The sequence below is a fragment of the Eriocheir sinensis genome, chromosome 57 (assembly GCF_024679095.1).
Source record: "Eriocheir sinensis breed Jianghai 21 chromosome 57, ASM2467909v1, whole genome shotgun sequence".
In the NCBI taxonomy this organism is placed as follows: Eukaryota; Metazoa; Arthropoda; class Malacostraca; order Decapoda; family Varunidae; genus Eriocheir; species Eriocheir sinensis.
Window position 1 is genome coordinate 2,989,655 of NC_066565.1, and position 17,598 is coordinate 3,007,252.

The 17,598-nt window shown below is 45.5% G+C and overlaps 1 protein-coding gene across 1 annotated transcript; it reads right to left on the reverse strand.

Moving 5' to 3' along the window:
- Positions 1–2,237: 2,237 nt before the first annotated feature.
- Positions 2,238–15,261, reverse strand: LOC126984582 (uncharacterized). The gene is made up of 7 exons (XM_050838320.1): positions 15,055–15,261; positions 12,785–12,988; positions 10,624–11,403; positions 9,706–9,794; positions 8,924–9,080; positions 6,416–6,550; positions 2,238–4,844 (listed from the first exon to the last, which is right to left on the reverse strand). The coding sequence occupies exons 1-7, from the start codon at positions 15,169–15,171 to the stop codon at positions 4,482–4,484; spliced, it is 1,845 nt and encodes a 614-aa protein (XP_050694277.1). The 5' UTR covers positions 15,172–15,261; the 3' UTR covers positions 2,238–4,481.
- Positions 15,262–17,598: the final 2,337 nt, after the last annotated feature.

The window sequence follows — 17,598 nt, forward strand, 5'->3', positions numbered from 1 at the left end:
AAATCCCAAAATTAAGAAACATTCCCTACAAGGGGGTTAGGAGGGGGGTCGAGGGGGGCGAAGCCCCCTCGTTAGCAGGTCGTAAAGTTCGGTTGGAGTAGTTTAAATATGCTCCCCACCAAAAAAACAAAAAACGATTTTCCGGGGCATTATACATCTGGGGGGGGTCCAGAGGGGGGCGCAGCCCCACTTGGTTAGCAGGGGGGCGAGGGGGGCTGTTAGGTTATAAAGTTGGGACTTTCCTTACTTTCGAAACTAGGGAGCTTTCCTTCATTTAGGGATTTTTCTAGGGAAATTTTGGAAGCCCATTTTTCAGTGATTTTGGCTTCCCCAAAACCCCGGTTCCCCAGGCTTGTCTTGGGGGGTAGGGGGGCTGGAGTGGCGAAGGGGGAGGCGGACTTCTTAGAAAGTATTACTGTAATGCCCCGACGAACTTATTTTCTCTTTTTCTATTTCTCAACACGGCCTCTGCGTGTTGAGAAATAACACGAGAAATTAATCAAGACAAAGTGAGGGTATTCCCCGGCTGCCTGGGATTGAACCCGCGACCAGCGTGACGGGAGAGCCACTCCTTACCGGGTCGGCCAAAGAGGTACCCCACTGGCCAAGTGGGTTATGGGAGGCTCGTTCATCAGGCCGTCGCCGCACTACATTACCATTGTTGCATTTATAGCTTAAACTATTCTTAACACTCTTATACACAGTATGTGAACACTACATAGCCTAACATTGTGTTATAACATATAAATATTAGCAAAAGATACTGACCTCCAGTGCCACGGATTGAATCACCGCTCCATACCGCTGAGTCCACAATACTGATCACAGTGTTGCCAGATGGTGCAGAGGAAATTTCAGTAGATTATCGCGAGAAAATTCAGTAGGTAGGTAATAATTCTGCAGACGCACAATAGTATATATGTAGTGGTTCTTGATTAGATTAAGTTGAAAAGCATTATATCAGTGTTTTTTTATAACTATTTGGTGAAAATTTGTAAAAGGAATATACAAATTATTCATGAGATTGATAAATTATTTCTGAGATTCATCAAAAATTCAGTACATCTCCAGATATTTCGGTAGATATGGCAACACAGACTGATCATCACTTTTAAGCGACAGGACAGCCTCGCTGCCCGCGTAACCCAAACAAACGAACATCGGCGGCTGCTTGTCAGCGTTCTTAACGGCACCTATGTTGCTTCTATAGCACCATACAAGTTTATCCTTTTAGCACCATATAAAATTCCGTACATATTAATATTTTACGTAATAACGTATATTGATACCACAGTTACACGCTACGTTGGACTGTCTGGCGGGGTCGTCGTTGATGGCTCGTACCTTTGATGCGGAGGGGAAGAGATTGTTAGGGAGACTGATGCTGTTTGATGAGTTTGTCTTGCCATTTGTTCTCCAGCCGTCTTGATGATGATGATGATTTGTGTGTGTGTGAGAAGGAGACTGATAGAGGGAGAAATATTGTTTGAGGATGTGAATGAGCTAGGAGATAAGGGAGGTGTGTATCAAGGTGACTCTTCAGGCTGAATTTTTACCCACATTCCTTACATTCATAGTTCTTTACACCAGTGTGTGTAAGGGTGTGTGTATCAAGGTGACTCTTCAGGCTGAATTTTTTCCCCCATTCCTTACATTCATAGTTCTTTACACCAGTGTGTGTAAGGGTGTGTGTATCAAGGTGACTCTTCAGGCTGAATTTTTTCCCCCATTCCTTACATTCATAGTTCTTTACACCAGTGTGTGTAAGGGTGTGTCTATCAAGGGTTTTCTTCTTAACTTGAACTTAAAATTTAGGGTGGGCGATATGCGCCACAAAATACAGTATTTTACACACAACCAAATTGCCATTCATCATGGTGTTTTAGCATTTGCTTTATACTTGTGGTGCCAGTGTTAATGAGTAATAATGTTTGGATTCAATATGCCATCCAGCTAGTTATTTAACAGCCAGACAATGTGATGAAGAGTCAAGGACCTAAGAAGAAAGAGGTCAAGAGAAGTAGAGGTAAATGAAGACAAAGAAACAAAAGAGGAAGAAAAAAAACCCATTCACGGCAGCCTGTGGCCAGCTCTGCCGGGGCTATGCAGGAGAGAGCTGCTGCAAAGGGTGGAGTCCACTGTACCCCTGCGAGCCGTGTGCCTGTAGTTAGGAAGACATAACAACGCACACAGCAACCACAAACAAATACAACAAAACAATCATAACAAACATCAGACACGTTTCCTTTTTATTACCATCAGTTGTCTTTACAATGTGTCGGTTTTTATTTATATATATATTATTTTCAATATGTACAGAGAAGCTCAATGGAACGATAAATGAATGAAAAAGAGAAAAAAAAGAATACTTTACACTGTGTGGCCTACTGCTTGAGTCACTTCCATTATCTACACTATTTACACAGCAGCTTTAGATAACAATGGTAGCAGCAATACAATATCAGGAATACCAAGAGTAACAACACAGAATGCTTACCATGCTGGCCATGCATCAGCCCCATTACCTCCAGCCACTGCCAGGCCACTACAAGACAAAGGCCTTCCCCAGTGTGCTCCCCCTCACACTGTGCTCTGCCAAATGCCCTAATTTTGTCTCTCCACCTGCTCCTCTGTCTGTCCTGGCTCATACACTTTCTGGGTTGCTGCCCTGCTGCTTTGGTTGTCGTCTGATATCATATGATATGACCTGCCCAAGTCCATTTCTTGTTCTTAACAGTCAATACATTCTCTTTAAACCTTTATCTGTTCTCTGATCCACAATGCTACACATATACCTTGTAAAAGCAAAAAACGGGAAGTCCCTTCACAGGAGAACAGTCTTGTGCTGCATCATGGGAAATGCTGGGAGCCAGGAACTTGCTGAGCTGAAGCCTGGCAGGGGCAGCATCACCGAGGCAGGTCACTCGGGGTGAAGGAGACAGATATGCACGGCCTCATTTGCTTCATCAAAAAAGGGCCATGGAGGAGGTGCTGCAGCATTTACTCAAACAAATCAAATCACTTTGTGTGAAAATACAGAGAAGAACACACTGTCCTCCTTGCTTTGTTTCTTTCAAAACAAAGACAATCTGCTGCACACCTGGCAGCCACATTTTCTTCATGCCACTTGTTCATAAATATGATGCAAAGGTAAGGGAAGTCAAGCTTCCAGTGACAAGCGATCACTCTAGTGATCCAACCAAGCGCATCTATGGACTGAGTCCGCTTCGTCTTCTGGCAAAAAAGTGCGTAGACTAAATGTTGGCATTTGGTAATGCAGGGACAGCCCGAGAGAAAAACTGGGAGATGCCAGACTGTCTTGGGAAAAATAGGTGGTTGCCAAACTATTAGAAACCAGATTAAGACTTTTACTGCATCCATAAGATCTCTGTACTAGTAATGATAATTAGAGTAATAATGCTCTCAGGGTCTAAGACGAGATGATGCGCATGCGTGATGAACTGACTGAGACGCGACGAACCAGCAACATTGGAAACACTGCCGTCAACTGTTTATTACATCACGTGTTTCAGTGTGAGTTACTGCCAAGCGTTCTGCAGCATGGCCAAGAGTTGTGTACAGAGTCAACACTATACTTCTTCACAGCCCAAAGAAAAAATATGGTGGCGATCAATGTTTCAGAAAATAAGGTAAAATACAGACATTTGGTGACATGCACTGGTCAAAATATAATAGTAACAATAATAATAATAATAAATGATAATGATAATGATAAAAAGAGGAATAAAAATAAGTCTTTTAAACTTCAATGAATATTTTGTGAAAAAGAGAAATAGGAGTGAAGGAAAAAGATTATCTCTCTCTCTCTCTCCTCCCTCCCTCGCTAAGCATTCCAATTGTTTCTTTAAAGCTAACCAATCACTACAAAGAGTTTACCTCAGGCCTGGTTTTTGTAGTTAATATTCATGGTCAATAACTTTCTTGTCTGAATCTTTTTAGAGAAAAAGATGACAAGTTAAGAAAGTTGTGAAGAAAACAAGCAGAAAAAGAAGAACAGAAATGAACCTCAACCAAACAACAAAGAGAGAGAGAGAAACAAAGGAGAGAATGAGGTCAGAGAGGAGAAAAAAAAGAGGAAAATAAATAAATAAATATATAAATGTCTAAGTATCCCATTTTCCTAGTAAAGACACTTTCACACAACTCCTTCATGAGCACACTCCCTCCAGGATCAGGCTGATGCCGAGGCCAGCCAGGCCCTGCACCCCAGGGGCAAAGTTTACAGTGTAGGTGATGCAGCCCAGGCCATAATTATCCACCCTTGGGTAGGCAGACCCTGGCCCAGCCCCTGCATCCCATGGCCACCCTGGGCAGGCACTAAGCAGGCGTGCATCCCTAAGGCTGTCTTAACTATGGCTGCCTCTGATGAAGTGGCATAAGGCCCTATAGAAAGGTGGTCAGGAAAAATGGCCCAGGACCCTGCTAACTCTTCATCCGGCCATGACACCTCCTCCTCCTCTTCAGAATATTTTCTCAAGAGGCAACATCAGACCAGCACAAGAATCTCTCTCCTCTTCAAGGAGACCCAGCAGACAGGAAGTAGTAGTAGGAGCAGCAGTACTAACATCACCTATGGAAACAGTAGTAGTAGTAGCAGTAGTTGCAGTAGTAGCAGGTTCAGTGATGCCAACACCCCTGCATCTCACACCCTCTACACTAATGCCTTCCGCAGCCTTCACCGCCGCAGCAGGGGGTGCGGGCGGGTCGGGAGTGGTGTTGAGGCTGCCGCTGTTGGGCCTGGGGACGAGGCCGAGCAGGGCAGCCATCTTCACTGCCAGCGGCCCCTTGGTGTTGACGATCCGTGCCTCCTCGTCTGGCATCATCTGCATGAGGATGGGGAAGATTAAGCTGCAGTAGTAGGGCTGGAGTGCAGCTTCAAAGTGTGCTTATTGGAGTAGACCCTAAAGCAAGAGTAGCCGAGCACACAACACATCTACACTACCAGACACCTGACCTGACCTAAGCAACACACAGCGGGGCGACATGTCAACGCAAACTGATTCCCAGGTCCACAGAAGAATAGCAGTTATAAGAGACATATAAAAGAAGAGTAGCCTAGCACACAACACACCTGACCCGACCTAAGTGACACACAGCGGGGCGACATGTCAACGCAAATGGATATGAAGATGAGTGATTCAATACGGGGCCTGACAAGGGGGCACACTATCAATTTTGCAGGAACCTTCTCTAAGTAATGTGAAGAAAGTTTAGCGCATGACTTCCCCGGTCAACTTTTGGTTTAGAGTCTGTGCCGGGTTAGTGCAAAAGGGAAGACCTGCCATTTTAACCTGGTAGCAGTGACGGGCCAAATTTGTGGCTTTACCGTGTAGCAGCGACGGGCCAAATTTGTGGCTTTACCGTGTAGCAGCGACGGGCCAAATTTGTGGCTTTACCGTGTAGCAGCGACGGGCCAAATTTGTGGCTTTACCGTGTAGCAGCGACGGGCCAAATTTGTGCCATGATATAAATCCCCCAAAAGTACGCCTGAAGGAATAGTCGCGTCCAGACTGCGCACAAGGAAAGGGTTAAGAAACATGATCCCCACTGCTACCGGGTTAATAGTTTTGAGCACATCCCCCAGCTGAGATCAACTGATAAATCACGCAACTTCAGGCCTGCGAATCCCCCGCTTTAAGGTCGCTTTTCCCCTAACTTGCTTCACCACACGATGCAGCAAGAATGGGGTCCTTCACTGAGCTTGGCCTGCCATCTACTGGGTGTCTTGGAACTACAAAAACAATCATATATGTGGACATTGTCAAATCATTTTTCTGACGAGTTTTTTGCGAGTATTTAGAAATCTACTATTTTTCTCATAGCTACGGTAAAGACAACTGACTAGAAAGTAGGACAGAATGGCGGTGAGCTGAAGGAGAAGGAGAGCATTTGCAGGAGGGGTGGAGGCACGCAGAGACAGATGGTAGATGGTAGATGGCAGAGGAGGAGTCAGCATGAAGATGGAGATTACAGACGGCAAGGAAAGCACTTCTGCGGTGGCATCAAAGAGGAGGAGGAAGACGAGGTTGTGGTGACATCTTCCCCTCAAAACGGTAATGAAAAATACCAACGAAATTAAAGAGGAAGATGGAGATTTATAGACAGCAAGGAAAGCACTTCTGTGGCGCCATCAAAGAGGAGGAGGAAGATGAGGTTGGGGCGACTCCTTCCCCTCAAAATGGTGATGAAAAAATACCAACGAAATTAAAGAGGAAGAAGATGGAGATTACGGACGGCAAGGAAAGCACTTCTGCGGCGACATCAGAGAGGAGGAACATAAGAACATAAGAACATAAGGAGTCTGCAAGAGGCCGGGAAGCTGCGACTACTGTTACCTCTCCTCCATACAGGCCCCGACACCCCTCCTCCCTCCCCTCACCACCCCAACACTCACACTGTCAGCCACGTGGAGGTGAATCAGTCCGTCGGAGGCGATGTGGAAGGTGGAGAATCCGTCGTACCAGCTGACCATCTGAGCCTCCACGGTGGACCAATCCCAGAGCCTGAGCTTCCAGAACTGTAGGATGGCCTGGAATGATGGGCAGGAATGGCTTGAATGGTAACACTGGGAATCTGCACTCTCTCTCTCTCTCTCTCTCTCTCTCTCTCTCTCTCTCTCTCTCTCTCTCTCTCTCTCTCTCTGGTCCCTCCTCACTAATCCTCCATATCTAAAATCAATTGATGACTCGCTATGTTGCCACTTTCTATTCTTTTTCTATTTTATTTTTATTTTTTACTTCTGAAATTTTGCCTGACCGACTTCAGAAACTATCAATGATTTTTTAACAGTGTAAGAGCGACGGGCCAAATTTGTGTCTTTACCGTGTAGCAGCGACGGGCCAAATTTGTGGCTTTACCGTGTAGCAGCGACGGGCCAAATTTGTGGCTTTACCGTGTAGCAGCGACGGGCCAAATTTGTGGCTTTACCGTGTAGCAGCGACGGGCCAAATTTGTGGCTTTACCGTGTAGCCGCGACGGGCCAAATTAATGGCTTTACCATGTAGCAGCGACGGGCCAAATTTGTGGCTTTACCATGTAGCAGCGACGGGCCAAATTTGTGGCTTTACCGTGTAGCAGCGACGGGCCAAATTTGTGGCTTTACAGTGTAGCAGCGACGGGCCAAATTTGTGGCTTTACCGTGTAGCTTCGACGGGCCAAATTTGTGGCTTTACCATGTAGCTGCGACGGGCCAAATTTGTGCCATGATATAAACCCCCCAAAATAGGTGATACATAATCTGATCACAAATGGTTTGATATATATCATGAAATGGTTTGTGTGAGTGATGATTTTTTCTCATTTTTCTCGCTTGGAGGGACCATTAAGAAACATGATCCCCGCTGCTACCGGGTTAACAGGAAGTAGCTCAGGGCAAAACACAAAGCAAAATACCACTAAGCACTACGATAAAAGAAGGTCAAGGGGGTGAGTGGGCAGGAGACGGTCAATTTTCATCCATTCTACTGCGTCTTTTTCTCCTTCCTTCCTTCCCTCTTACAGTCTTTCCTAATCTCCCTCTTTCTCTCCCAACTCTTACGGGCATATTATAAGACATTTCGTAACCCAAGAACACCTATTTGACAAGCCTTTCGCAGGAGTTGTGGGCATTACCAGTAGTATATTTATGACCCTGATGGTAGTTTGACACTTCCTCTGAACCATGAACGAGTTGTGGGCATTACCAGTAGTATATTTATGACCCTGATGGTAGTTTGACACTTCCTCTGAACCATGAACCCAAGAACACCTAATTGACAAGGCTTTCGTAGGAGTTGTGGGCATTACCAGTAGTAGTTTTATGACCCTGGTGGTAGTTTGATCCTTCCTCTGAACCATGAACCCAAGAACACCTATTTGACAAGGCTTTCGCAGGAGTTGTGGGCATTACCAGTAGTAGTTTTATGACCCTGGTGGTAGTTTGACACTTCCTCTGAACCATGAACCCAAGAAGACATATCTGACAAGGCTTTTGCAGGAGTTGTGGGCATTACCAGTAGTAGTTTGACACTTCCTCTGAACCATGAACCCAAGAACACCTATTTGACAAGGCTTTCGCAGGAGTTGTGGGCATTACCAGTAGTAGTTTGATCCTTCCTCTGAACCATGAACCCAAGAACACCTATTTGACAAGGCTTTCGCAGGAGTTGTGGGCATTACCATTAGTAGTTTTATGACCCTGGTGGTAGTTTGACACTTCCTCTGTACCTTGAACCTGAAGAAACACTCATTAGAACCCGACTGACCCCATCTTTGACCATTAGAAAGAGATGATGTGAGTAGCAAACGTGTCTTTTAATGCCGACCTCTCCCAACCCTTCCTTCCCCTCACACACTCTCCCTCCCTCCCCCGACCATCACACGACACAATTTATCCCTTTAACCTTTCCTCTCTTGCTCTACTCCTCCCCTGCCTTCACCGGAAAACACAAACACAACCTCCACAAGCTGCCACCCCATCTTCCTCTGTGCTCCCACCCTTCCACTCCCACCCCAGCCCAGTCTGCTACCTGCTACCTGGCCACTCCCTTCCCTTCCTTTCCTTTCTCTCCTCTTAGCCTAGTCATCTCACTCTTCTCATTCTCTCTCCTCTTCCTCCTCCTCCTGAGCCTTCATCTTCCTTTCCTTCCTCTCCTCATTTTCTCTCCCACTTTCCTGCCCTCCTGTCTCTCTTTCCTTCCTCTCCCACTTTCCTGTCCCTCTCTTTCCTTCCTCTCCTCTCCCTCTCCCACTCTCCTCCCCTCTTCCCTTCCTCTCCACATCTTCCCAGAATCCCAAAAGGTGCAAAATAACACTTTGATCCATCCCTCGCACCCTCCCTCTCTATCTTTCTCCGATACCCAAGTCACTTCTCCGCTCCCTCACCTTCCACTAATGCAGACTTTCCTCACTCTCCAACACTCACCTTGTACCCGGAGAGCCCTTTGATTCTCCAGCGCACCTTGACTGTCCCTTCCTCTGGGTGCTTCGTGATCTTCAGTATCTCGAACTTGATGTAAGCAAACCTGAGGTGGCCAATGGTCCGCAGCAAAGCCACCTGACGGACGTACGGAAACAGGCCTCTGAAAATGGGTCCATGGTGAGTGCGTGCGTGTGTGTGTGTGTCTGCTGGTATGGTGAGAGCTGAGATGCTTTTGTGTGAGGTGAAAATCCACACAGAATTTATATAAAGCAGGGGAGAAAAATAACATGAAAGGCTATATAATCACATTCCTATACTGCCCAAATCCCTTATGCAAGAGTTAGCCAGCATCTTCACAGGTATGGTGAGAGCTGAGATGCTTTTGTGTGAGGTGAAAATCCACACAGAATTTATATAAAGCAGGGGAGAAAAAACATAAAAAAGGCTAAATGATCACATCCCTATACTGCCCAAATCCCTTATGCAAGAGTTAACCAGCATCTTCACTCTTTCATCCCTTTCGCTGGTACACTCTGGGACAGCCTTCCTTCATCTGTATTTCCTCTGCGTACAACTTGGACTCCATCAAGAGGGGGATATCAAGACCAAATCCCTTATGCAAGAGTTAGCCAGCATCTTCACTCTTTCACCCCTTTTGCTGGTACATTCTGGGACACCCTTTCTTTTTTACAGCAAAGGAAACTGTTCTAGGGCAAAAAATGAAACCTCCTAATCACTGCTCCTATAACACACACACACACACACACACACACACACACACTTACACAGTTCTAACGCCCCGTATCCTGTTTTCAAAGACGATGTTCTGGGCATAGATTGTATAGTCCAGCGGCTGCACGAACAGTTTTGGCAGCTGTGGGGAGAGAGAGGAGAGTGAGTGGCAGAAGTGTGCGAGTTTGGATACAAGGCACAGGAGGAGGAGGAGGAGGAGGAGTGTGACATTATCGGCAAGAATGGAAAAAAGAAGAGGAAGAAGAAACAGAAGACAAGAATGAGGAAGAGGAAGAAGCAAAAGATGAACAATGAGAGAGATGGAAGAGGAGGAGGAGGAGTGTGACATTATCGGTATGAATGGAAAAAAGAAGAGGAAGAAGAAGAAACAAAGAAGACAGAAGCAAAAGATGAAGAAAAGAAAAAGGAATGAGGAATGAGAAGAAGAGGAGGAGGAGGAGGAGGAGGAGGAGGAGGAGGAGGAGTGTGACATTATCAGCAAGAATGGAAAAAAGAAGAGGAAGAAGAAGAAACAAAGAAGACAGAAGCAAAAAATAAAGAAAAGAAAAAGGAATGAGGAATGAGAAGAGGAGGAGGAGGAGGAGGAGGAGGAGACTACCACCCATCTTACAATCACAGTATACAACAATGGAAAGCAAATAACACCAAATATATACAAGAATCAAGACATATAAACAATACTAAGGGTCGTATCATAAGACATTTCGCTGCCCAAGAACACGTATTTGACAAGGCTTTCATGGGAGTTGTGGGCATTTCCAGTTGTAGTTTTATGACCCTGGTGATAGTCTGACCCTTCCTCTGTACCGTGAACCTAAGGAAACACTCATTGGAACCCGACTGACCCCCTCTTTGACCTTTAGAAATAGTTGATATGAGAAGCGAAAGTCTCTTATAATACCAACCTAAAACTCACACGAAACAAAACAAACACAAACGCACGAACGTACCGTCTCCGCCAGCTTATTGAAAACAAACGACAGTTGCTCCGGATTCGGCCTTCCACTTGCGTCCATGTTTCCCGAGGACGAGGAGGAGGAGGAGGAGGGAGAAGAGGAGGTGGAGGACAAGGAGGAACAGGCTAAGGAGGAGGTGGAAGTTAAGGGAGAGGACAAGTAACAAAACTCCCTTTCTGCGTCCCTCACTCCCATTTCCTTGATGAATGATGCCATGTCACACACACTTCTATTCTCCAGGTCACCCCAATGCCTGTTCCCTCCTAGTCTGCATGTCCCATTTCCTTCACTCCTATATCTAGTTCTGCACCCCTTCCCCTCCTCTATAGCAGCACCATGACCCTCTCCTGCACCCTTATCATACTCCCCACTATTCCTGTTTTCTTCAGCGACCCCTAAAATTCCTGATCCCAGACTCCAATTTAGCCCTTTATCCTCCCTACCACCAAGCATGTCCTCCTGAGCACATTCCCCGTTTTCTTTGGCTTCCCGTGGCGGAGTTTGAGGGGGTGCTTGGCTATAATAAGGTCCCTCTGATATGCACTCCATGACTTGTGTTTCTAGCTGGCTGTAGGAGACGGAGCAGAGGACGGAGCCATTTTTGAGGTGCGTGGCCTTCCTCGGATACCAGATTGCGTTCGGGGGCAAGCAGAATACGCGCATGCTACGACTGCTGCGTTTCGCTTCATCCTCGGCCGCTGCTTTCTTTGTGCTTGCTTGCTGGCCGTTGTTAATGTCGTCGATTTCCTGGTTCTTGGAAGTTAAACACTGGACCTGAAATGATTACAATGCATTTCATTTATTTATTTATTTTACAGCAAAGGAGATGGCTCAAGGGTAACAAAAAGCATGCAGAGAGGGAAAAAAAAGCCTGTTACTCACCGCTCCCGTAACAGACATAAGGAACACAAGATGAGAAGGAGCGAAAAATCAAGCAGAAAAGGGAGGACTGTAAAAATATAGGATGCAGGAGGAGTAGAAACCGGTAGAAAAAAGTAGATAGTGTCCTGTAAAAGATAAATGGTAGAACTTGGCCAGAAGAGAGGTCAATTATGGGTGCGGAGACTAGGGGTCGTATCATAAGACATTTGGTAGCGGAATATAAATCACAGAAATGGTGGGACGAAAGGTGAGAGAAATTAACATCTTGAAATACAGAATAAGCAAACAAATAGTGGTGCTGGTGTGTCTGGTATTTGGTGTGTCTGGTATCTGGTGTGTCTGGTATCTGGTGTGTCTGGTATCTGGTGTGTCTGGTATTTGGTGTGTCTGGTATCTGGTGTGTCTGGTATCTGGCATGTCTGGTATCTGGTGTGTCTGGTATCTGGTGTGTCTGGTATATCTGGTGTGTCTGGTATCTGGTGTGTCTGGTATCTGGTGTGTCTGGTATCTGGTGTGTCTGGTATCTGGTGTGTCTGGTATCTGGTGTGTCTGGTATCTGGTGTGTCTGGTATCTGGCATGTCTGGTATCTGGTGTGTCTGGTATCTGGTGTGTCTGGTATCTGGTGTGTCTGGTATCTGGTGTGTCTGGTATCTGGTGTGTCTGGTATCTGGTGTGTCTGGTATCTGGTGTGTCTGGTATCTGGTGTGTCTGGTATCTGGTGTGTCTTGTATCTGGTGTGTCTGGTATCTGGTGTATCTGGTATCTGGTGTGTCTGGTATCTGGTGTGTCTGGTATTTGGTGTGTCTGCGATCTGGTGTGTCTGGTATCTGGTGTGTCTGGTATCTGGTGTGTCTGGTATCTGGTGTGTCTGGTATCTGGTGTGTCTGGTATCTGGTGTGTCTGGTATCTGGTGTGTCTGGTATCTGGTGTGTCTGGTATCTGGTGTGTCTGGTATCTGGTGTGTCTGGTATCTGGTGTGTCTGGTATCTGGTGTGTCTGGTATCTGGCATGTCTGGTATCTGGTGTGTCTGGTATATCTGGTATGTCTGGTATTTGGTGTGTCTGGTATCTGGCATGTCTGGTATCTGGTATATCTGGTGTGTCTGGTATCTGGTGTGTCTGGTATATCTGGTGTGTCTGCTCATCATTTTCTGCTGTTTATCATTGTTTGCTATAGTAAGAACCTGCTGATGAAAAAGCACCCAGTCATACATTTAGTTATCCCTGTACACCTTAGCTTATCAATACTGTATAACGAAGCAACTGCCCCACCTCAATGTCATCCAAAGTGTGGGCGGACGGGCAAGCCGGGATGTCGAGCGGATGAAAGCTGTGGAATGGAATAGGAGTGGAGAGACGGATTCCTTCCACCGACCTCCCTTCCATTTTTCGTTGCTGCTGCTGTTGTTGTTGTTGTTGTTGGGGTGCGGGTGTTGCCTTGTCATTGCTTGATGTTATGTGCAGACTTGAGATGCTCTGGAAATAGTAGTAGTAGTAGTAGTAGACTAGTACATCTGTCTCCCTATCGTCGCGGGTTCACCACTCACAGATTTGCACACTCGTGGACTTTCCCCAAACTTTACAAAGGCGGATGCAAAGGAATTTTTGCAGCGCCGCCACTCCAAACATTCACGATCCACCCGCAGATGATTTTGCCATTTCTAAGTAAAGGACAATGTTGTTTTCTTCTTTTTTACAGCAAGGGAGACAGCTCAAGGGGGGTAAAAAAATAGCCCTGCCATGACAGGAAACAACTAATTGAAAAACTCACAACCCCATTAAGCCTATCATTCCAGATATTATTTAAAATAAGTATTTAACAATTACATATGGCACAGTACTGACGGTTAACAGTCCACTTCTGCTAAGCTGATGCTAGATCATTGTTACTGAGTACTCTGGGGTACAAAATAAACAGATATGTGACAGCTGCCATCCAGCCCTGACGCTCCTGCTGTCAACTGACCCGGGAGTGACCTACAGATTGCTACCTATCATCATGGCCTCCATTTCACAATACAATATCCAGTTTGCTTTGTGACGCGTGGCTGTCACAGCTTGGTGTGGCCACAAGGCACCAAGCACACTTCGTGACACTGTTTGAATGTGTTTGTATTGACGGGTCACAATGACTCGTTTTGAGTTATTTTCCAGTGCAATGGGGCGCGAGGTGCCTCATTGGAGCATCAAACTGACACGCACATCACAAAACAAACATCTGGTTTAAAAGTTGCTATAACCAATACTTTTGTCAAACTACATGCATACCAATGAAGAGGTTAAATTCTCAGTTGACACTTACTGAGAGGGGAAGTTCAATTAATTTTTGAGACTGTGGCGGCCTTCATCACAAACCCAATCAAGAGGCGCGGGACGGAAGTCGCGCTGACATTTAATTGGTTGTTGGTCCAAGCGCTAGATTCAAGGCAGCCAACAGTGACTACTCATGAGGTGCAGAGTGGCAGCCACGCTGGCAGCTGATTGGCTGTGGATCTGGTGCCTGATCCTGTAGCGCCCTGTAAATAGCTGGGTCTTTCGCTAACAAATCAATTGCTGTCACATCACTGAAGTGTTTCATTCTTCCTTCCCTGAACGAAGAAAGTAGACTGCCTAAAGCAGCACCCGCTACAAGACTAAAGAAGACTCAATATCGGTAATTTGGTCCATGATGGCGGCTAAAGGAAGAGTGAGCTTCAGAAAGCTGCCTACGTGTCAGCCGTGATACACACCCGCGTAGTAACACTTTGTGAAATTTGTCCTCTAGAATTATAAGATACAAATACTTGCACCATAATGTACTCCTATATAGAGGGAAGAATTCTGTAGAACACTATTTTATGTCCGAAATTATAATGATCCACGTGCGTCCTGGATATTAGTGAGTTAAGAACTTGTTTCTGTGGTGCAGTGCAAGGCAGCTATGGGGCTCAGTCTGCCCAGGAAGCCATCGTGAAACAACAACACTGGACACAAAATTTCGAAGGCATCCAACTTTATAACCTAGCATCGCTTGCCCCCTCGGCCCCTCCCCAAGGTAAACGTATATGAAAATGCATTAGAAAAACAATTCTTTCACGTGTTTGAGTATTGCGAATATTGGCTTGGAGTGGTGACCCTTAAGTCAACCCCTGCAGTTTTCTGGTAGGTCTGAGAGTTAGGTGAAGACGTATTGAACAAGAAAAAACTTACACTAACTCTATCACAAACTAACATGATTTGACACACACACACACACACACACATAGACCTACACACACACACACACACACACACACATACATAGACCTGCACACACACACACCCACACACATACATAGACCTACACACACACACACACACACACATACATAGACCTGCGCACACACACACACACACACACACACACATAGACCTACACACACACACACATAGACCTACACACACACACACACACACACACATACATAGACCTGCGCACACACACACACACACACACACACACACACACACACATAAATAGACCTACACACCTTAACACCTACACACACCTGCCGGGCCCCTACCTGTGCTGGCCGGCGTGGGGGTCTCGTGGTCCTCCCCAGGTGAACCCCACCCACTGCCGCGCCCCCAGGGACTAGCGGCGGCATCCCGAGCCTCAGGGACCGCAGACACGCCGCCATGGCCCCCTCAGTTGATCACAGGGGAAGAAAAGACGGCAGGGAAAGATGTCGTGTGTTCCTCCTGCCGGTGTTGCGAGAAATACCTCCCCGCAGAAATAAGTCGCTCTGGTGTCCACTACGCATGCGCGCTTGGGAATACACAGCAGGGAAACCTATTAATTAACCTGGTTTTGTCCACCTGTGTTCTTTGTGATGGTTATTATTTCCCCTAAGAAAACAACAGGCCAGACCAACGGACCAAACAAGCAAGAACTGACTGAACATCAACGTGGGGTAATGCTTTCTTGAATCTGCCCTGTTCGTTTGTCATACAGCCTTATCTTGACTAAAAGTGTTGCTCTGAGGTTTTTGCCGTGTATTGGAGCCGAAGCAGGACAAGTAAACGATAGCGGTGGGTGAAATATTGAACAAATAAGCAAGCTGAACCACTCTCTGCGAGCTATTTTGCGGTTGCGAGCTGATTCCTACAACACAGCCTCCTCTGGTAATCATCGTAGCCAGATCGCTGTACTCAGTATATCGTATTTACCAGTTTCTGATCCATAACTATTGCCAAAAAACACCAATAATTGACCATTCTAGCGTTAAGTATACAGGAAGCCAGTCTTATAGGTGGAGACAGTTTGGGTGGGAAATCGGCAAATATAAGGCTGAGTACGACAATTTAGCATTCTGCCATTGTGCCTTTTTCGTTTCATGGTGCTGAAGAAGAAGAAGAAGGTGTTGCCTCCATGTAGAGCCTGTCCATGGGGGTTGGGACGGCATACGTTCCTCCCTGCTCCCTTGCTGTATACTTGCAACAATAAAGTATCAATTAATCAATCACTACGAGAGCCGTGTCTGCCCTCCTCTACGTCCTTGGGCTAATATATAAATAAGCCCATACCTCCCTTGTGCTTTCCTTCCTACCATTGTATATCTTTTTAGTTTCATGGTATTAATAGTTGTATAATCACTGTCCTGCCTGGGGGTTGGGATGGCATGTTCCTCGATCCTATCCCTATAAACTATCAATCAATCAATCGATATGGGTGAAAAACGTACGTGCGGATGACGTACAGAACCATTCAAGGAATCATATTGCTCTTAACAAATTTTAAGCTGGTCATAATCAGGAAATTTGCAAGTTAAAAGGAGAGTAGTGCAATATTAAGCTAGACTCAGATCACTCAATGTCAATGTTAATTCTCGTCCTTTAACTCTTCTTTTCACTCTTTCTTTTCTTCTTTTCTTCTTCTTACAATAAACTATCAAATAAGGCATAGTAATAATAATAATAATAATAATAATAATAAGAAGAAGAAGAAGAAGAAGAAGAAGAGAGAGGACAGTAAGCAAAGTGAAAGAGAAAATGCATATAATCTTACTTTAGAGAGAAGGATAATCTTTTTAGGGCTTTATCTAAGATGCCAGACCCTATCAAACTCACTCTTTCAATCAATCTTCTTTTCTAGAATACTATAACTTTTTGTTGTTGTATTTCATTGTGCCCGTCGCCTTCAGATAGTCATCAAGAGGAAGATTTACGTATATAACACTGAGCTATTATTGTAAGTGTTGATATTAATGTGAAAGCTTCCCCCGGGGTCTATGGGCCTATGCCGGAGCAGAGGGGCGGGGTCATATGGTCCCCGCCCCCTGCTCGCTCCCTTCCAGAGGCCCATATATAGGTTAATTGGTATTGTCAGATGCTCCCGCCCCTCATACCAACTATATTTCCAATTGCCAAAAAGGAGGTTAATCGAGTTCTAATGAGTGTTCTTTTAGGTTCGCGGTACAGAAGAAAGCTCAGGGTCATAAAGTACCCCTGGAAATGCCCTAAACTCCCACGATCGAAAGACTAGTAAATTATGTGTCCTTGGGCGCGGAAATGTTTAAAAATATGGCCCATAGAACCCGGGGGACCCACCTGACTCGCATACCACTGTCACCAACCATTCTCATGCAGTTTTTAATCCATCAATTAATTCCAAAGGCCACTAAGAATTATTTGGGTTCTAATGAGTTTTTTTCATGTTTATGGTGCAGAAGCCGGGTCTTTTCCGTTTGGCGTACAGCGCTAAAAGTTATTTTAATATAGATTTTTCTATGTATTTTTGTCCGTAGAATCAGAATATCACATTATTTTTTTGGAGAAATTGTCCTTGGGCGCGGAAATGTTTAAAAATATGGCCCATAGAACCCGGGGCACCCACCTGACTCGCATACCACTGTCACCAACCATTCTCATGCAGTTTTTAATCCATCAATTGTTTCCAAAGGCCACTAAGAATTAGTTGGGTTCTAATGAGTTTTTTTCATGTTTATGGTGCAGAAGCCTTGTCATACTACTTCTAGACTCATTTGCTCTCATGCACACTCGATCCACAAGTAGACCTTCCGTGCCAATCTCGCGTCATCCATTCGTTCCAGTCTGACTTTGTATCT